The sequence below is a fragment of the Cupressus sempervirens genome, chromosome 2 (assembly GCF_028749045.1).
Source record: "Cupressus sempervirens isolate cs-2001-9-10 chromosome 2, ASM2874904v1, whole genome shotgun sequence".
NCBI lineage: Eukaryota > Viridiplantae > Streptophyta > Pinopsida > Cupressales > Cupressaceae > Cupressus > Cupressus sempervirens.
This window is the reverse complement of record NC_143119.1, coordinates 412,794,337-412,816,935: the sequence shown is the minus strand read 5'-3', so window position 1 is coordinate 412,816,935 and position 22,599 is coordinate 412,794,337. Positions and strand designations below refer to the sequence as shown.

Sequence of the window (22,599 nt, the reverse complement as noted above, 5' to 3'; positions counted from 1 at the left end):
GGAGATCCCCCTTAATTCGGCACAACATTCATAAGCAATAATCTATCCCGTTGTAGTCCGAGTCGTGGAAGTATCTAGAGTTTGAGAGAAAGGTAACTTTCTTAGAATAAATTCATATTATGGGCGATATAATCCTTTTGGAGACAATGAAATGAATGCAGAAAAATCAGAGAGGCATGATAGCCAATATCGAAACACACCTCTCTACTAGAGATGAGGGACAATTGGGTTTACGCAGACACCCAACATTCTTATAGTCAACACACAAAATGATAAACATTATCACATCAACTACTGCTGAAGGTTGCAACCAATCTTTAAAATCCATTCATAAAGTCTTGGTTGCGAGTACAAGTGAAGAATCTATATGTTATGATTTGATAACTACTATTATATTAAGAAGCTACCATTAGTGATAATCAATAGAATAGTGTAGATATACAATTTTCAAGAAATAAAGTTAAACAAATACAATTGTGATTCCATTAGGTCATCATCTATATGCAAGAGATGACAATGAGTTGAAAGCTCAATAATTGAAAGAATTATCACATGATCAATTATTTAGTAAATGGTTTCAGCATATTAGTTAATGACCTAATCAAGAAGGGATCAAAGAACGAGGATTGTAGGGGAAGAAATGTCCCTCGAACGACGATCAACCTATGAAATGATGGATAAACAAGGACATGACAACATATGGTTTGGAAGTAGAAAAATAATGAGGTAGTCATTTTAGGAATGCACATATTAAACCGTGAGAGATATGTTATATAGCAGTTCATGTGCCACATTGGTAAGGGGTGTTCATCATGTGGATACCTTTGAGTGGGATTGTTATATCCACCAAGGAAACTACTAAAGAGGACAAAGTCTTAGAGGCATTGAGCACCGAACCTTAAGGTATATGTATAAATATATGATTTTAGACATTTTATTATATATTTGTTATAGTTAAAAATATGTACGTTCAATAATATATAATGTTCTTTGTTTAGATTATTGTCAAATATTATATATATGTATGTATGTATGTATGTATTTGTATATATCCATTCATTCAAAATGATATATGTTGGTTTGAATTTATGTTTGTTAAACTTAAAGAGATTCATTATGAGAATATATGATGATTCAAATGTATATTTGACTTCTATACACCATTAAGTATTATGTTATTAAACATATAAAATAAAGAGAGTTATGTTATAATCATTTATGTTGTTAGTAACAGGCATGAGTTAAATTACTAACATCTTAATAAATGTGAGCATTCTTATTTTAATATATACCATAAGAGCTATATGCTTTGATCTTTTCCTCTGAGAATATTATTGTAGGCAGAGGAAGCTTGACATTTCATTATGGGCAACCTTGAAAGATAGGGAGTGAGATGGAGGATATGATTTAGTCAACCTTTGATGATCTTGATCATATTGATTTAAAAGGAGTAAACCATGACATGAATCAATAAATTATCACTGTCAAGAGGACCGTGATTCATACATTGTGGCCATGTGATTTTAATGGGCCTACCCCCTGTGTACATTTTGAGGAAGTAATGACTTCTAAATGATGTCACTTGTATTTACAAAAGTTACTGTAAGGAAATTTGAGTTGTTGTGAGATGTTAATGAAGTTTTAAAGAATTCATTTGAACCATCTACGAGGCTCTCCTGGATAAATGAAACTTGATGTATGAGTTGTAGAGTCATTCATGTGGCACAATCATACTTAATCAAGATATTGGTGTATTATGGACGAGTTTGATAAAATGGAATGACATGTTTGCCTCTAGTGTTAAACTAAATAAATATTTGGACGAAAAGAAAGTTCGAACTTAGAAAGTAGTTGTCATATTTGATACAAAATTGTTCAACAATATAAGAATGAGTGGAAATTTCATATTGTGGGTGGAATAATATTCAATGCTCCATTCCCACTTGAACCTTATTTAGAGGGGAAATGTTCCATTCTCAAATAATCTAAAAAGACAATTCTTAAATCTTCATTGGCATATAAATATTTTTATCTTTTGCATTTATCTATTCTTTGTAGTCACTCTCTTATTTGTAATTTTATAAGAGTTACTTACCTTGATCTTTTCCTTTGTATCTAAAGATGATCTTGTAGGAAAAGAAGGTTGGTACTTTATATATGCTACCAAATATTGTGCAAACAGTGTAATGATAGTAGCTCCAAAGACCCTAATGATCAAGATGGATAAAGTGAGACTCTTGAAGAAAACATCTTTGATGGTTGAGAACTTGAGATTATGAGGATATTCTACATTAAGAGGGAGTATGACACTTCTTCTAAAGCAACGTAGGAGCTTAGAAGATTGATACTTAGAGGGAGTTCGACATGCATCCTTAGGCGGAAAAAGCTCCAAAGGGAGTAACTACTGGATTTGACTTCCTAGGTTCATTGTTCAGAGGGAAAATTTCGAGGTGCAATCCTTTGTGAATGTTTTTTTCTCTATGAGGAGAAGTTCTAAGTGAAACTCCTTGTAATGCATTCTTCTCTGTGAGAGAAAATTAAGGTGAAAGCCTTTGTACCACCCTCTGACTGGGATCATGATGGTTACAATTTCACATATGATATGTAATGAAAGGTGACGATCTTTCATTGACACATATAAACAAAAGGTAACCATTATAAGATGACGATCTTATCAATGGTAACCCTGTTATCATGAAAAACTTCATTAAATTATCGTCCTAGAGTGCTGGAAGTCATGATAACGAATAGACAGAAGGTAACCATTGTAAGGCGGCGATCTTATAAATGGTAGAGTTGTTATCATGGTTCTTTGGGCCGGATTTTGCCGAACACCATGATATCCAACTTGTGATGGTTCTTTGGGTTGGATCTTGTTGGACACCATGACATAGTTTCTATTATAGACCACACTTAAGGTGGTGTTTAAGCTTATATTTAATTTACGGAATTTAGTTCAATTGTGTGTTATGAAAGGTGAGAAATTTAGCCTCATAGTGAATTGGATACCATACTGAGATGATATCTCTTCATATTCTTGAGAGCATAATGTGTTCTATAAATCCTCCCTAGCTAAGAGGGAGTGTTAAGATTGTAGCTTCTATTGGATTGATTTTAACATGAGATACCTTGTTGATGGTAAATCATCTTCAAGATAAATATCTTATATATATAATATATATTATATATTATTATATAATAATATAATAATATATTACATATATGGTTAACATATTAAGATTACATATATGCTTAAGATGACTTACATATATGGTTATTTATATTACTATTATATTAATATGCTAACTAGTGATGTTTAACCGTAGAGACATTTCTCTTCATGAGACATGTCTCCTCCTCTCATATTGATAAGCCTTCGTTTGCATTTGGAACACAATCAATACAATGGCATTGTTAGTACATTTGCAGTAGTCCTAGAAAACAACAGGTCCTTCAAATCCTATTTTCTGAAACCAACTAGCTGCAAAGATTCCTTTCTACATAGCTGCCCAAAGAAACATTCTCGCTTTAGGAAGACAATCTTTGTACCAACAAAGGTGAAGGGGGACATCCGTTCGTTGCATCAATTGGTTATTGTTAATCAATCTATATCCTTCTTTGACTATGTATTCTCTAGAATCAGCCTTTCTCCAAATTAGTCTATCCTGCTTTTCTTTTGGATTGATATTTCTAGTTTACACTACAGGTCATATTATTTTCCCCAATCTTGTCATATTCCCTACTAGAGGGTTGGTAAAATAAATCTGTAGTCCTGAAAACTCATATCGTAACCCTCAAAATATTTAAGCTAGGCAGGTTGGGATTAGACAATAATATTGAAGTGAGGACCAACTTAGTGAAGGGCATTAATAGCATAATGAGTTGACTCAAATTAAAATAATTAAAATCAATTATGACGACTAAGATTTGCTTTAGGGGCTAGCCAGAATTAGAGGGATTAATAGCAAATTATTTTTTGAGATTAATATTAATTAGAGCAATTATCAATGAAGAGGCGTGTCCCTTAAAAAGACAATAGACTTGATGAAAAGGTGTTTTTCTAAGTGGAAGATATAAGGGGGAGAACATATTCAGCGAAAAGGAGCATCGAAATAGAGAAAAAAATCATTCGATAAAGGAGGAGATTTGCAATCTCACATATAATATTAACCAAGAGCAGATTTATATATTGCTCAAACATTTTGCATGATGCAAATCCAAGGAACTTTGGTCTTGCAGACTTGTTATTTTGTCTTCCACTTGATAGTAAGTAGGAAGGTTTTGTAGATAACATATTAGATCGAGTAGATTCTGGTTTAGATTGTGTGTTTTATTCATCATCAATGTTTTGGATCACACTCCGTGATCCATCATCAAGATGTAATAGAGCACGGAATGCACAAATTTAAGATGCAGACAAGAACAATCGCAAGATATATAAAAAGGAAGAAAGGAGAGGGGAAGCATACAAAACTGAGACAGCTAAAAAATGACCTATACATCTAAAAAGAAGTAGAGTAAAAATAAATATGTATATAAACACATGCACACACACATATATAAAAAAAATAGAATGAATAAAAACTTACATAACTTGCATCTAAAAGAGTAAAATAGGAAAGAACTGAAAAAAATAATAATAGAAATAATAATAACACATTTAAAAACCATAACAACTAATATATATATATATATATATATATATATATATATATATATATATATATATATATATATATATATATATATATATATATATATATATATATATATATATATATATATGAGTGTGTGTATCTGAGACTCTAAGAATGCATTTGTGTATATGCTCACATGTATGTAAGTGTGCATACACACCCACAAATGTGTGTAGGTAATTTCAATTTCTTTACCATCTCCTTTAAAACAAGGTCGTCAGTGCTACCATTATCAATGATAATATTACAAACTTTCACTTTCCATGTACACCTTGTTCGAATAAACTCGCTCAACTAGACCTTTCTGCTCATTAGCAAAACTTTCCTTGTGACAAGAACTCCTCTTACATCCTTAGAATGTTTAGATTTAACATCTTCATGTACATGGGAAACTCATGCATTGCTAAATCAGGTCCTCTCTTTGGTCCTTAATGTTGTTTATACCCATATGCTTGATACCCCTTTTAATCCACATTGGAAACAAGTTTGATGAAAGCTTTGTATTCCAAGCCCTCATCCAGACCTTCCTCTTTCTCACAAGGGTAGTAGGCATTATCTCCTTTTTGGTTTTGACTGCTCCTAGTTTCCTCATTCTTCTTTTTGTTAGGATTTAACGAGACATAAATAACAATTACATGCAAATATAAGGAATATCAAAAAAATAATAATGCACATAGAAGAGAATACAAGACACAGATTTAACGTGGTTCACCCAATCCCTAGGCTACATCCACCAACGAGTCCAATATTTTATTATCTAGTGATTACAAACTGATTACAATTCGTAATCCCTTACAACTCAATACTGCCACAGGAAGCTACTATGACATCACACATTATAATGGAACTTAGCTCCATTGACGAGCAAATTCAATGGAAAAGAGCAAATTGACGAGCATCCTCAATTGTGGTCATTCTAATCGAACTTAGCTCCTATTGAATACTTGGCTTCAAAATACTTAAACAATGGGCTACCGTGACTTTGTTGGCCTCAAAATGGCTAGTTTTGATCAATGCATGTAAACTTTTCCATGTATTCTTTGATAGATTTTAAACCTTGCATTTTCTTCAACAACTACAAGAATAAATTGTCTCTTCAACCATTCCAAATTTCGATCCCATCTTGTTATCTTTTCTTTTTCTTTTTCTTTTTTAATTTCTTTCTAGTTCTACTTCCTTCTCCTTTCAGCTTGGTCTTTGCCAATTTATCCTTAGGTTCTTCCAGTTCCTCATGCTCAAAGTAGTCTTCGATATCTACAAAATGTGGAAACTTAATCTTTTGCCTTTTTCCAATTTTGGAGATAGCCTTTAACAATCTAATTAGTTTAGGATCTCCTTCTATTTCTTATTCTTCTTCAAATTGTCTTTTAACATTCTCATCACTTTGATCTCTTCCTCTTGGCTGAAATTCTACAAACAACTTCTCTTGCAATTTTTGGACTTGTTTCCTTAGGGCTCTAAACCCTTTTCTATTACAAGGATAGTCCTCCCACCTCCATGGCTTCTTGATGGAGGCGTTTTAGCAACTTTTCTTATAGACCCACAATAACAAATCCTAGTGCAAATTGCCTCACATTCTATGATTTGTTCACATACTCATGAACTCCTACTCTAATATCACTTAGTAAAGGGGAACTCCAACTGATACATTTGAAGAGGTACGCCTTTGATCAAGCTGACTTCGACGCGAATAAAATCATTTAAATGTATTCTTTTTACTTACTCACACTGATTGACCTTGTTGCGAAGGGTGGAGGTATGTTTTTCCAATCAAAATACCAAGCATTCACACTTCATGGTTTCATTGATTTGGTTTAGTTTCGGGCAGAATCCATGAGGTTGCTAGGATTTGGAATCCTAGGAGGCATGGTCGGATTCTGACCTAGTTATAGGATTTTTCACTTGCAAGTTAACTCCCAAAGTATGTAAGTCAGTTTCTTCAGCCAAGAGGGCAAGAGGTTTTATTTAAAATACAACATTTAAGTTATATTCTACATAAATACTGTCAGGATGTTTGAGATAGGTTTTTTGTATTGTAGAAGTTGTAATAAAGATTCTAGATTTTGGGAGCTTCCAAAAATATCTAGACTTGGTCAAATTTCAGGATTCAACATGCCTTCAACAATGTTACATTCCATAAGCTTTTCCAAACTTTCTAAGGTGAAAATGATTTTGGAACAAGGATTCCTTCAGCACTGTTACCTTCTATAACCTTTACTGACTTTCTAAAATGAAATTGAATTTGGGACGAGGATTTTTAGGTTCTGAGTCTTTTCATCACAAATCTCTTCGTTTCAACTCTATATGCTTGATTAGGTTAGCCTAACTCTCGCTTACACCACTGACAGACTTGACTACCTAGCAGACCAAAGTTTTGCCCAAACTCATCTCATGTACTTGAGTCTTGAAAAATTGCTACCAAGATAACCTAACGAGGGGGTCCCTATTTGCAATGGGCTGATGGTGTGAAACTCTCACAACACTTCTTAAAGTATCACAGATTCCAGAGCCATATGTTTTGATTTCGGAACTTAATTGAGCCCATTTTTTTAAACCGAAGATGTCAGAGTGATCTACACCATGCTTTTCCCACATATCAATTGATCAAAAATTCATTGAAGCGCCAGTCGATTATTGAAATGTTCAAAATTTAAGTTAAATATTTTTTATGGGATTAAGTTCTCCCAAATGAAATAAGATATCGAGATGATTCTTTCATCAGTTATTTTTTTTAATTCTGCTTTGTGAGGTCAGGGTCATGTCCATGCATGTTCAAGCTGACTTACTAAAAATAGCAGGGGACTATGTTTGGCCATTTCAAACTTTTGATTGCGCTACACCTCGAAAGTGTCGTTATGGGCTCTAAAACAACTAAAGAAAACTCTAAACAAAAGGAAAATACAATATTTTGGGCAATGTCAGATTTTGCCTTTACAACAGTGGATGCTCCTGCATCATGGTGCGATGCATTCTTGCATTAACTCTATCTTTATTGTCTCCTTTCTTCTAAGCCAACTATGGTGATCCTTTTTATGCTACATGAAAATTGAAATGCCCTCTCTATTTATTGATTTCTTTGACCACGTGATGGCCAATAGTAGGTGATCTTTCACAGGGATGTGAGAAGAGATCAACTAACAAGGAATCCTTTCATAAGAAACTTCTTTCCAAAATTTCCATGTCACATTACGTGTCATTGAACAAGAGATAATTAGATGCACACTAATGTAACTTGCTGTTCTATCCATGAACAAAATAATATTATATACAATTTATACTGTTTACATGATTAACTAAGCAAAATAATAGAAATAGATATGCACTCATTTATAGAAGATAATGATAATCAACTGCTTGTTTGCACAGTGAATTCTGGTCTGTTGAAAGCCCTTGTTTGTAGCCAAGTTTGCCTAGTTAGTTATTCCTGGTAATGCAAATGGATGTTCGCTGGGGGTCTTTATGACAACTTTGATGTTCTGCAGACTTGGAGGGAATGCTTCCTTTTTCCATGACTGGACAGCCTGCTTCATTTGATGCATAAAAATAAGAATGGTAAGTTATAATGGAAAAAAGTACTTAAAGACCTGAATGGAAAGGGGGAGGAAAATTGTTGTTTATTTGGTGATTTGTCTTTTAAAACTTTAGCCTCTTATAATTTGTTTAAGTTATTAAAGAGACATCCACCCACTGTACTCAACATATGGGAAAATTTTGCTGTCACACATCTCAGGGACAGGATGATGTGTATAACCATGATCACTTTAACGAATTAATTATCAAGTTAGAGGTCATCAATATTAATGATATTTTAAAGTTGAAATGTACCGGGGAATGCTCTTTCATACCTTCAATGTGAAGCTTAGACACATCATAACTTCATTTGAAGATGTTTTTTGTTGGTATAGTCCCATGTTCCAGGGCAACTGGCCCTAAGATCAAGACATTGAGTCAACGTTTCAAAACTGTATGTTCTCTTGTAAAATGCAAGCATTTAATTATCAATAGATCCGTATTGTCTTCACTCATTCAAATATAGAAGATATATTTTGTATCGATGCATCTATGTTTTATCATGCTCGGCTATTTCTTGTGTTTAATTAAGATACTAATTGTAGTTTTGAATCAATCTTAATTTCATCTCAATTTTAGCCCTCATTTAGTTTTAAATATAACATTGTGAAATCATAGCTTGGCATGGGAAAATAATAGTAAACTGGCCTTATTCTTATTTGGGAATTGTATTTTTAATAGCTGTTGCATTCTTCTGTGTATTTGGTAGGTTTGATGCTAAAATAGCGGCAGCTGTAGCTGAAGAAACTAAGTTGCCATTTGTCACAGCTGAGAACAAATTTGAAGCTCTGGTAACTCGTTAATTTGTTGAACCTTTTCATATATATCTAGCAAAAGTGACCATTAGAGAAAAAAAAGCTCGGTTAGCTCAAAATTTTTATTTGATTTTGTCTTTTGGTTTGTGTGCACAACAAATATTATAACATATGAAGTATGTTTTTCAGAGATGAATTGTTGAAACAAATCCTAGGATTTAGTTATTTGTTGTGGACTAGAACAATGATAGAACTACATATAGCAGATGGTGCAGATTTGCAACTAGTAGTTAACCAATTTCACTTTTGATGCTCATTGTACAGTATGGGTTTGTGTCATGTTCTTTAATATAGATGTGAGTTTCACTTGTTATATGTATCCGTGCAACTCATATGAATATAAATTTGAAATTTATTTCTTATTCATCACTTCTGTTTTGATGTAATTTAACTTTTGATTCATATAGAAAATTATTGTGCTCCTGGTAAAAGGAAGTCCACATCTTCAGTTTGTGGTGCATTCCACATTATAATTGGACATATGCTGTTGTACATTTGTGGCTTGTGCCATGGGATGGATTTTAGACTTGTGATGAGGACGTGCCATTCAGTTTAAAGGTTAAATTAAACCTAGGTCAAGTGCAAGTGGCTGACAAAAATAAACTGAGATAGCTGTGTTGCGATATAAAGAAGTTGAGAGCTAAAACAGTAGTAATGGTCAGAAATAAATGAAATTGTTGGTCAGTGACTGAAACAGTTGTAAAAGGTAGATAACAATATAGTAATATATTAGAAACTTGATGGACAGCTCAAACATCTGTAAGGGAGAGAATTGTAAATGAAAATATTAACAAGGATGATACATTTAAAACATCTAGGAGGATCTTGTAATTTAAACATCTTGCAGTAACAACAGTACTCTAATTTAGTTGCCATCTGTATTGCTAGCTTTAGTACTGTATCAACCACTTTTTCCAGGTCTTAGCTAACAACTAACATATCAAAGAAATACAGGTTTTACTTCATATTCATAGAAAGATACTTATACAATTATGTTCATGTGAATGTGATTAATGCTTGCAATCAGTTAAACGGAAATTTTATAAGTAACAATTGAAGACACCATCAATGAATTTAACGTGAAATTTAAAATCTACATACCATAGAATTCAAAACTGAAATCTGTATAGGGATGCTTCTACAAGATCCAGGTTAGTCCATAAACACTGCTTGGGAACGAATAGCTATACCACTTTATCGATATGAAAAATACCATCAAAACCACTGTATCATTTAGGGCATCAAATACCATTGTATCATTTAGGGCATCAAATACCATTGTATCATTTAGGGCATCAAAAACCACTGTACCAATTAGGACATCAAATACCTCTGTATCATTTTGGGCATTAATTACCATTGTATCTTTTACGGCATCAAATACTATTGTATCATTTAGGGCATCAAATACCATTGTATCATCCCTTCTCCTTCCATTGCTAACTATGGCAATAACATACAGTTAGAGGATACACTCATATTTATTATTCACATAAATGAAAGACTGAAATAATAATCCATTAGATAAACCTATATCTTGCATATAGATATATTCCATCTTCAGTTGGAAGATCAATTGATCTAATTGGTTATCAATTATATTGACAAGAAAAGTTGCTTTCATTGAAGGAAATAACTGATTCAATGATATAAATCAATCCATCATAAATTAAAGTACCTGTTACCAACAATGCTTTGAATGCATAACTTATCTTTGTTTGGTGCATGTCCTAACATCTTGTGGAGAGGGAAAAACATTGTCAGGGGCTTAACCACCCAACCATAGACCTTACTTATCCCCACACTTTCTCTAACGAGAAAGACCCTCCCTACTTGAAAATAGATGGGGAACACCATATCCTACAACTGAGCATCCTGGTATTTAGAGTGTCGTCTCACCATTCAACTTGTTAATGAGTGTACTTGGACAATCATGAGCTAACGCTTAAGTAATTGGCATTTAAAGATTTTTATCATTTATGGAATGACTGATCATATTGTTTCTTTCTTGTAGGGGAGCCACTCCTCTTCACCCTTTATCTAAGGCTTCTCCGCCTTGGTGAGTCCTTGGAGTTTACCACACTTCTTGAGACCCTAACACACAGTCTCACTAAATATATTCACATATCAGAAGTACAACGTGCACCTACTTGTACTTTGGTTGGTGCTCCTAGAAAATTCAGAGCTAATTTAAGTATAAAATCTCATAAGAATTATAGTAACATGAGAGAGATAGCATCATGGACAAAGATTCTCTGATATACATTTGAAAAACCAACCCGGCAATGACATATAGTATCAACCACTCATACATGTTAAGTATATCTAACTAGATAACCTATAGGTCTGAAAGTACAGACCGTGCTTCCTCTTCTTATCATAATATATTTTCAAACTAGCATCAGATTATATATATCTCTTCCTAAAGGAGCCGACGACTTCTCATGAAGAAACTCTATAATGTTTAACTAAACTAAAACATAGTTAAGTGTTATTAATTTTGTCTTCCCAGATTGCTGACTTAGAGGAGGTTTAGTTAATACTAGTTTAGGAAGGGATATGTCCTTTTTAGGGACATACCCTTTGGCAAGGATATATAGGAGGGTTATTGGTGCAGTTAGAGAACACATAGAAACAATTAAGTCTGCTCTTCTAAGCACCAATACCCTGCAATTAAAGATCAGAAGATACTCTTAGTCACAAGGTTAATTATTACTTATTATATCAGCATAAGAGAAGTTCGGTGTTCTTCATATATTACACCATTAAGATTAATTTCTCAGCAATATATTACACTGATCTATTTGCAGATATATATAATTCTTAGATCAGAATTATAGGTGTAAACTTCATCATATTCAGAACATAGAAGATCATTGTCAGCAATTAAAGAAAGAAATAGAAGTCTGATTCAAAGAATTTTTAGAACCTTTACATGGTATCAAAGCTCTGGTAGTCGAACCTAGGCTTTGCAAAATTTAGTTATTAGACTCTATATATATCTAGCAACTATCTTCTAGCTTCAATGGCATACACAATCAGACCCGAGGACAGGTTTGATGGGAAAGAGCACTTTGAAGCCTGGAAATTCAGAATCATGATGATTCTTGAAGAGAACGATGCAAAACAATTTGTTGATGGAGCATCCAAACAACCCACAGTTGAACCGCACAAATCTATCTGGAGCAGAGGAAATAGAAAAGCTATTCAAATCATCTTGGAGTAAAAAATGATATTGTACCTATGCTTACAAAACATCAAACTGCCTTTGATATGATGAATGCATTACGAAATGCATATGAAGTAAACAATGCAACTAGGGTTCTTGCACTAAAAAGGCAACTTAATCACATTTAGATAAAGAAAGGAGAATCGATAAGTTTTTACTTCCTAAGAGTTGCCGGCATTAGAGATGAACTATCAAGTATAGGAACCACCATTAGTGACACAAAATTAACACTTATGGCTATAGTATAGATGGATTCCCAGATTCATGGGAGACATTTGCACAAGGAATAAGTGCCAGAGATAATCTTCCGGACTTTAACAGACTCAAGAACGATTATCCTCAAGAGGAATCTAGAAAATTAAAGAAAGGAGGGAAACCGAAAGCAGAAGATGAAGAACTTCACGTTCTTAATACAAACTCCTATAAGGGCAAGAAGAAGCATTTCAAGAAGAAAAAGAGAAATCAAAAGAATGGAAACCCCAAGAAAGACCTATCTAAAATAAAGTGTTTCAAATGTGAAAAATTTGGACACTATAGATCAAATTGTCCTGAAAATTCCAAACCACAAGCAAACTGTACAAATGTTATTAGAGGAGACACTTATGATCCTGAAAATTGTGTTTTGTATTCCTCTCTATCAAATGAAATTCCAAATAAAGCACGGGTAATTGATAGTGGATCTTCTAGACATATAACGGGATACAAAGAAACTCTAGACTCTTTATCAAAGAAGGTTAATGGTGAAGTTACAATTGGTGATAATTCAGCACACTTCGTTGAAGGAATTGGAAATTGTACTTTGAAACTAAATTTAGGAAATACTCTTCTTCTTAAAGGTGTACTCTATGTACCAAGAATTAAAAGAAACCTAATCTCAATTACAACACTTGAAGATGATGGGCACAATGTTGCATTCGTGGATGGCAAAGTATTAACTTGGGCTAAGAACTTCTCCATCAAGAAAGCAAAGTTATTTGGTCAAAGAAAAGGATATTTATATGAATGGAATACAAAATCTAGTCAATCTATTCAAGCCCTAGTTCATGAAGCTGCAGATATAAATGAAATATGGCACAAAAGATTAGGGCATCTAAATTTCAAAACTTTATCAACTATGGAGAAGATGGTTACTGGATTACCTAAACTAAATAAAGACCACCCAAGTAGTTGCAAAGGGTGTGCTCTAGGTAAGAACACCAAAAGTCTCTTTCATGATAGTACTAGGAAAACAAATAATGTACTAGAATTAATTCATTTAGATTTATGTGGACCTATGTCTGTTCCTTCTTTTGGAGGATTCTGGTATTATATCTTGTTCATAGATGACTTTTCTAGGAAAACATGGATTTATTTTTTAAAATGCAACGAATCAGAAGAAATCCTACAAAGATTTAAAGAATTCAAAGCATTAACTGAAAATTTTTCAGGACATAAAATTAAAACTTTTAGAACTGATAACGGAGGAGAACATACCTCAGACTTGTTTAAAAAGTTTTGTAAAGAATCAGGGATTAAGAGGGAGTACATTGTTCCTTATAATCCAAAACAAAACGGGGTAGCAGAAAGAAAGATCAGGACAATTATAGGAGCTGCTAGAGCTATGATTTTTGACCAAAATCTAGAATATTATCTTTGGGCAGAAGCCTCTTGTATTGCTATATATATTTAAAACAGAAGCCCTCACTCCTATCTTAAAGATAAAACCCTTGAAGAAGTATTTACTAAAGTAAAACCCAATATAAGTCATCTTAGAAGTTTTGGGTGTCCTATATATATCCATGTTCCAAAAGAAAAGAGAACAAAGTTAGAAGCCTTTCAGAGGAAAGGTATTTTTGTAGGGTATAGTGAAACATATAAGGCATATAGGATTTTCATACCTGGACAGAAAAGTATTGAACTTAGTAGGGATGTAATCTTTGAAGAAGATCTTGCATTCAAAAGAGCCATAAGTTCTGATGAACCTTTTCCTTTATTTAGTTTTGAAAGAAATAGTGAATCTGGGTCCCAGAGGGAGAACTTGGAAGAAATTGAAGATGAAATTCAAAATATGAACTTTGAAGAAAATTCAAAGAAAAGACCACTTTGGGCCATTAAAATAGTTGAAGCAGCTCAAGATTTTGCTGCACCTTTCGGAACAGTCAGAGAAAGCAAAAGACCTAAAAGATTCTGTAGTTATACAACAGACATGAGTGATTTATCCAAAATAGAACCAACCAATCCTTCTGATGCTATTAAACATACAACTTGGAAAGAAGCTATGACAGAAGAATACCAATATATTTTGAAAAATGATGTTTGGGAAATTGTTCCAAGACCTAAAGGAAAATCTATTGTTTCTTGCAAGTGGATATTTAAAATAAAGCATGTTGCTGACGGTAGTATTGAGAAGTATAAAGCCAGATTTGTAGCCAGAGGATTTTCTCAAAAAGAAGGAATTGATTATGAAGAAACCTTTGCTCCCGTTACCAGATATACCTCCGTAAGAGCAGTCTTAGCAATTGTTGCATCAAAGGGATGGAAGGTACATCAGATGGATGTAAAAACAACATTCCTAAATGGAAAGATTATAGAAGAAGTTTATCTGGAGCAACCTGAAGGATTTGAAACTCATGATCCTAACGCTTTTGTTTGCAAGCTCAAGAAAGCTCTCTATGGGCTTAAAGAGGCTCCTAGGGCCTGGTATGAAAGAATTGATAAGTATTTCACCAGCTTAGGATTCTCCAAGAATGAAGCTGATCCAAATTTATATTATAAAAGAGATAAAGATGATATGGTAATTCTGATACTGTATGTCGATGATTTACTAATAACAAGTGATGATCATCTCATAGATTAGTGTAAGAAAGATCTAACTAGAGAATTCGAAATGAAAGATTTGGGACTCCTTCATTACTTCCTAGGATATTCAATATTTGTTAATACTGAATCTATTTCACATACTTAATAGACAATGTCATTACATATGGATCCTTCGGCAATAAGAGGTCACAAATTCTTCAAAACATTATGTTGTTGAGCCCTTCCTTGGATCTACTAAATGTTAATGACCAAGAAGCCATCAAAAAAAACAAAACAGAAAATGGTGCCCCCTTCCTCATAATGTTTGGCAACAAGAGACAAGAGCCTCCCATTAACTCTGCCACTAAGATGGGTCTACTACTAACCTTCCCAGAATCAGCAAAACATCTGACCATAAATCATCACAAAACATCCAACCTTATGTTGGATAATGAAATTGCTCTTCCCTTGAGACAAAGACAAACACTAAGAACAACTAGCAGAACTTAGAGGAAAATTTGACAAACTCTCCAAACTTTGCAAATTAGCATGATATCTCAAAACAAATCGCAAAAAGCCATGATTTTGAGGAGGAAAATTGGAAAAACCAGATGTTGATATGTGGCAACTGATCAGGAAAATACTGTACACTTTTTATAATTCATTGATTTTTTTGTGGTTGTCTTGTCAAGGATTTTTGAGTTGACCTATCAACCATTTCCCAAGGTTGACTCGTCAAGTGTTTTTCAGGTTAACTTGTTAAGACAATAATCTAGCCCTAGTTTTGTAAGCGACGAAAGCTTGTATAAAATGGCTTAGGGTTAGGGATTTCATAATGGATGATGAGATAGTAGCTTCTTACAATGGTATTGAGCTATAAGGGATTATAGATTGAAATAAGGTTGTAAACACTGGATAATAAGAATATTGGACTCACTTTTGGTGGATGTAGCTGAGGGATTGGCTGAACCATGTTAAATCTTTGTGTCTTGTGTTCTCTTCTGTGCGCTTTATTATTTTTTGATATTGGTTATATTTGCATGTAATTGTTATTTCTGTCTCGATTAATCCTAACATAATCAAAACCAAACAATAGAATCCAAGACACAGATAAGAGAATACAATGCTATGTTTTGAGGAAAAATGCTAAAACCTAACTTATAATTTTTGAGTAAAAAATTAAACCTATTATATAATTGTTGAGAAAAATATTATGAACCCGAAAAACAATTTTTGATGAAAAAATAATGAAAACCTATTAGAAATTTTTTCAAGGGAAAAATAATTATGAAAACCCATCAACAAAATATTCATGCGTCAAAATAGGAGAATTGGCACGATAAAACGACACATGCAAGTGACAAAGTACCATAGTAATGAGAATCGCCTAGAAATCACGTGAATCGTCAATTTGGCAATTCAATTCGGGCTTCCCGATTTTTTTTGAATTGTTGAACTAGATCGACGATTTCATTGCTATAAATTGCCGATTCAGCGATTCATCCAAAAAATTGCCAAAATCTCCTACATTAATCGTGAAAAATCGGCCCACGCAGCTTGATAAAAAGTCAAGTCAAATATTAAAAAAAACACATCTTTTTTAATTTTTTTTTTGCCTTTCCTCTTTATTTTAACCCTAAAGGTCCTATTTGTTTAACATAAGTAGAAGAGAGGAAAAGTGAGAGAAGAAAAGAAAAGAAAAACCACAGGTTTACAAGTAGTAAGACAAGATACTCAGAGGCTGAGGTTGAGGTTGCGGCCGAGCTTGAGGATGATTATGAGGATGATGATGAGGCTTGAGCTAGAGCCTTGTTTTCTCATTTTTTTTACAGATAGTGATACTTAGAGGCTGAGGTTGAGGCTAGGACCGAGCTTGAGGATTATGATGAGGATGATGATGGGGCTTGAGCTAGAGCCTTGTTTTTTCATTTTGTTTATAGATACTGATAAACATACATTTCATGGATCTTCATCTTACATACATTTATGATTTGATGTCTTATGGATCTTCATCTTACATACATTCTATGATTTGACTCATTATGATCCTATAATTTCTATTTATTGCAGCTACAATTTACTTTTTACGTGTAATGTATGTGATGGATTTATCATTTATATTCCTTGTTTATGTATGTTAGCTTCCATTTGATGATGTTATATTGTGTTAAGTTATATTTGATAAAGGGTGCATGAAATAAGTTTTAAATTTTTAAAATCTCCAATTTCAAGGGTTTTTTAAATTTGCCGAATCATGACTGATTCAATTCCTATTCATGGCCAATTCACAATTCAATTCGGCCTTGCCGATCCCGATCCAATTTTGATTCTTGTTACTTTGCAAAATACACATGCAAGCACATGCAACTCACATGCAACCTTCGAAAATTAGAGACTTTAGCCCTAATCAAGAAATCACGCAATTAAAACCCTCAACCAAGTTCATGATTTTTGGCAAAAATTGTCTAAGACAAACGACAAAATTTCATAAAATACTTCCAATGGTTTTAATTGTAAAAAATTGAAAAACAAAATTTCTAGATCAAAAGAGGTTCAAACTTTTCTTTAAAGACTCACCAAATTTTATGAAATCCCATCGATCTGCTCTGATACCAAGTTATGGTAAATCGATGTTGTAGTTGTATTAAATAAAAGATAGGAAAGCTCCTTATACAGATTTACAAAGACGATATTTCTAAAAGAAACAATCGTGAATTAAAGACGGAAATAAAAACTGTCTCATAAACTAAGGACTAACTAAGATGATCATTAAAAAATAAAAACAAATATTATAATATTCTAGTAAGGAGTAGAAAATCATAGGAAAATATTATTGAAATTAGTGTACAAAATAATACTAAGACAATCTCCATTGTATTGTGGTTGATTGAACATGTAATACACTTTTTACTCGGCTATGCCTTGCATCTTGCACTAGCCATAGCTTAGTGATTGATACAAATTTATTGCAGTAAAAATATATAGTTGAAGTTGGGGGCTCACAGATGAGCATTGCAGCTTCTTCCTTTGACATGTCACAGTAATTATAATACTATGAACTATTGTAGCATTAAGATAAAGAAACCTCTTTTTGTGATATCCGTGGGTCATGACCGTCAAACTTGGCGAGTCATGCCATGACCTGCATGACTTGGCCAAGTCATGCTGGTCATAGCCCATGACTTGATGTGTTTGATAGTTACGGCGACGGGTCATGAAATCCCACAAGTGACTGCATGGCTCACGACCTGCCTAAACTTGCATGACTTGCTGCAAGTTATGGAATGTCTAACAGATACAGCAAATTTTTTTCGGATTGCGTGCGAGGATGATATCAATGAATATATCATATACTAAGAACCTTGAAATGGTCTTCTGAAATTCATTTGATTTAAAGTACAAAGTAACATGCATAAATAGAATGCCCTGATTCAATTGGGGAAATGTTGTTTTATGTTTATTAGGCAGCACATGATGCTTTTGTTGAGACCAGTGGAGCCTTGAACACTGTTTCTGCTTCTCTAATGAAGATAGCAAATGATATACGTCTGCTAGGAAGGTATATTATGTACTGTTCAATATCAACGGCAGTATTACTTTTTGAGATATTTATCGAAATGTCCTGCTAATATGTATCTATTATCAGTGGACCTCGCTGTGGGCTGGGTGAATTGCTTCTACCTGAAAATGAACCTGGTAGTAGCATAATGCCTGTAAGTATTACAGTATATAGTGGAAGGACAGTTTTTTATTTTTTCCATTTGTAGATATACATAAATTGTTTGTGAAATAGTGAAATATTTTTCCTCTGAGGATATTTTCTATTACTTGTGTGTTTGATTTTTAATATTTCATAAAAATATAACTCCTAGCATGCCCAAAAATTGCAGGTTGTACCTGTGGAGATTCATTGCATTAGAGTTTCATTTAACTGTTGTGCTTTTTTATTTGAAGCTGGATCAGTATCCTACTTAATTGTACTAAATTCTTATTGTATACTATATGCTCCAGGGAAAGGTGAATCCTACCCAGTGTGAGGCTTTGACAATGGTTTGCGCACAGGTAAACCTCCATTCTCTTCTAATAACATTACTTTAGTTCATGAGATCATACAAATGCTTGATAAGTATGATAACCACGCTAGTTATTTTTTTAATATTTTTGCCACACTATGTAAGCTCAACATGCAACATTAATAATACATCACTCCTGTTATATAGATTGACAAACCTATCAGAAGCATGCTAACAATGCTAAGTTGCCAGTTCAGGTTTGGGGACGGGTTCAGATTCAGGTATGGGTTTGTGGGTTTGGGCCAAAAAATAATAAATTCCATTTGGGTTTGTGGGGGGGGTGTGCGGGGTTCGTGTGTGTATACAAAAATAATAGAATAATGTGGGATTATAAATGATAATGCAGACAACCCCAATCTATATGAAGAGTGTGCATTATATTTCTCTGATGTAGAACTAAGGAATTCACTTTTGTTTTTTCAATACTTACAAACTCGGGTGCAGATATTGGATTTAGTAATCTACCTTGTAGTTTTCTTTTGACCTTGATACGTAAATGGTCATCCACTAAGAACATTGTAATTTACCCAATACAAGTACTCTGGATTTTATGATTTTTCGAGTAATTGAACTCACAATGCAAGACAACTATACTAAGACTAACTATAATGCTGGATATGAATGTTTTAGACTGAGATTTTATTCACATAGAATTCACCACTTTGATTATGCCAGTTTTAACCGAAATCCAATCTGAATTTACTGTGCAAGATAAGTTGAAATTTAGATTTTGTATGTCACAGTTCTAGTCGCATGCAATTTTTAGTTTGTTGACACTAGAGGACATGATACTGATGTGTGCTTAGCGGAGTTGTGTTGATCAAAATTTGCCTGATTGCTGATACAAGATCTGATATGCTTGGTCATTTCTATATAGAAAGTATTAAGCAGCTTCTCTTTAGCATTTAAGCAAAGTTGAACAACTTACTAGTGTTAAAATTATTTAATCTATCATTATTTAGTAAACAAGACCATCAATATCCCTGTGAAACGTCAACTAGTAGATTTAAGCATATTCCAGACAGTACTGTAGGACTCTGCACAGACCCACAGTCTGTGGCGCGTACCCTGCCCGGACCCGGACCCGCAACAAACCCAGACCCAGAACCAGCTGGCAGGGTCTGAACCCTGCAACTTAGGCTGAAAGTGATTACGATGTTTCTATATCATATTTAGAGTGCATAATAAATTATCAATGTCCCACATCACAATCTTTGAGCATTGATCGACCAACTTCATAGTTCTTTGCCCTCTTTACTTTGTACTGCATTATTTTTTCCCGAAGTCGCCACTTCAGGTGTGGGTACGTAAACCTGGTATGTTGGTGCAAGGATGTTTTTGGGGGTTTGAGTGTGTGTATATTATATACAAAGAAAGAGAAATTTATAGAATTTTAAAACTAAATCTATGTCTGTTGCTTTATGTATTGAAGATAAATTCTCTGTTCAGTATATATGTATTTGAATAAAAATGCTCTATATCTTCAATGCATTTCAATCAGAACTCTCAGTCTTCATGCCACCCTCAAATTTCTAAGAAATTAATTGCACATATCAATCTTGTAATTTCACTCTCATAACACAGGTACAGATTATTCCTTTTTTTTTTTTTTCAAAACTACTGTTAAATCACACACACTTCTCTTTTTTGCATGTTGATTGGGCCTACTTTTATAGAAGTTTCTCCTATGGTATGGTTGTAAAGAAGTTACAATTAGGTTTGTTACTCCTAAATTGATAGTACCAGATCATTTCGATCAGATCGGGTCTACTTTTATAGAAGTTTCTCCTATGGTATGGTTATAAAGAAGCTATAAGTTTGTTACTCCTAAACTGATAGTGCCAGATCATTTCGATCAGATATTAATCATTAAAATACTCAAAGATATAACTAATATGTAACTGAAAAGGAGCAGATAAAGCATTATTAAATTTTCCACCGCCAATATTTATTAGGACGTCTTGCTTATTATGCCAAGAAAATAACATCTTCTGAATGCTTTCTTTCTGATTCTGCTCTAGCTGGTAACCGGGAAAATTTAAAATAAAGAATTTTTTTTTATTAAGTTCTGGGCCCACTTTTATACAGCAAGCCGGCAGGTGCTCCCGGGTGCATCTGGGTTTGCGCTTGCTGTGCACAGGGTGTGGGCCCAGCACTGTGGGTGTGAACCCACAGTGCACTGGGCCCACACCTGCACCCACATCCACACCCGCACCAGGTATGGAGCCTGTGGGTACAAACCCTGCTACATAGGTTTTTCTTTATCATACGAGGCTTCATTTGAAACCTTTCTTACATTGTGTAAGTTGGAGCTTCTCGTTTTAGGAATTTGCATTGCTATTATTGCTTGCTGATGCACTAAAGTGCTGCTGACCTATTTTGGTCATATATAGACATTAGGATAATTTCAATATTATGAAATGCAAATCCAAATAAAATACCCTTTTTGGCAAATTTATCTAATCTAGCAATGTGGCTTGTAGGTTATGGGAAACCATGTTGCAATTACAGTGGGAGGATCAAATGGACACTTTGAGCTCAACGTGTACAAGCCATTGATTGCAAGTTCCTTACTTCGGGTATTGTTGTCCTTTGTTTTACTGTATTTGTTATTTGTTATTTCTTTGTTTTTATTTTGTACTTCAATAATATATTTAGCAGCATAGATATATTGCAATAGCTTGTTTAGTATGAATGGTTTTCTTATAGAAAGCCCCAGTAAATGAAATGTATGGATAAATCTTTTCATTTTTAGTGCTGCTAAATTTTGAAATTGCAAATGGCTTAAGGTTCTTAATTAGTTATTTTTTCAGTCTTTAAGATTACTTGGAGATGCAGCAGCTTCATTTGAAAAGAATTGTGTTCGGGGAATTAAGGCCAATAATCAAAGAATAGCACAACTTGTGCGAGAGGTAAGCACCGCACTATTCTAGCTGTAGCTTTGAAATTGTATATTAATTTAAGTCAACACACTTATTTAGCGATTGATATTGCAAGAAGCTGACTTGTGTCTGATCTTGTGCAGTCATTAATGCTTGTTACAGCTTTGAATCCTGTAAGTGTTTCCATTTACCTTAGGCATATCTCTGCCAATATTTCTTTTTTATGGAAACAACTTCCTGATGCTATTGGTTGGTCAGAATTTTTCGTGATTCTAATATCTCAACTTTATTGTATTATTTTTCTAGAAAATTGGTTATGATAAAGCTGCAGCGACTGCGAAGAAAGCCCATAAGGAGGGAACAACATTGAAGGTAAATGTTAAGTTTACTATTATATTTGTTTCCTTTCTGAATAATGCCTTTTCATCCCATACACGGAAAAGATTTTCTTGCAAATTTGATGCTTTAGGTGATAATTTTTTCCTGGTTTTAATTGACACGTTGATATTAACAGCTTTTATATTTTTATTATACATGCCAAATAAGATCGTTGCA

The 22,599-nt window shown here is 33.7% G+C and overlaps 1 protein-coding gene across 4 annotated transcripts in view; it reads left to right on the top strand.

Annotated features, from left to right (window-relative positions):
• LOC149572858 (fumarate hydratase 1, mitochondrial-like) overlaps positions 1-22,599 on the top strand; it is a 94,821-nt gene that overhangs the window by 43,846 nt on the left and 28,376 nt on the right. For all 4 annotated transcript variants that reach the window (XM_089813934.1, XM_089813931.1, XM_089813935.1 and 1 more), the window contains 8 exons: positions 8,977-9,058; positions 18,554-18,648; positions 18,736-18,802; positions 19,101-19,151; positions 21,646-21,741; positions 21,976-22,074; positions 22,188-22,217; positions 22,351-22,416. In XM_089813934.1, the coding sequence (XP_089670060.1) occupies positions 8,977-9,058; positions 18,554-18,648; positions 18,736-18,802; positions 19,101-19,151; positions 21,646-21,741; positions 21,976-22,074; positions 22,188-22,217; positions 22,351-22,416 (586 nt within the window). The remainder of the gene's footprint in view (positions 1-8,976; positions 9,059-18,553; positions 18,649-18,735; positions 18,803-19,100; positions 19,152-21,645; positions 21,742-21,975; positions 22,075-22,187; positions 22,218-22,350; positions 22,417-22,599) is intronic.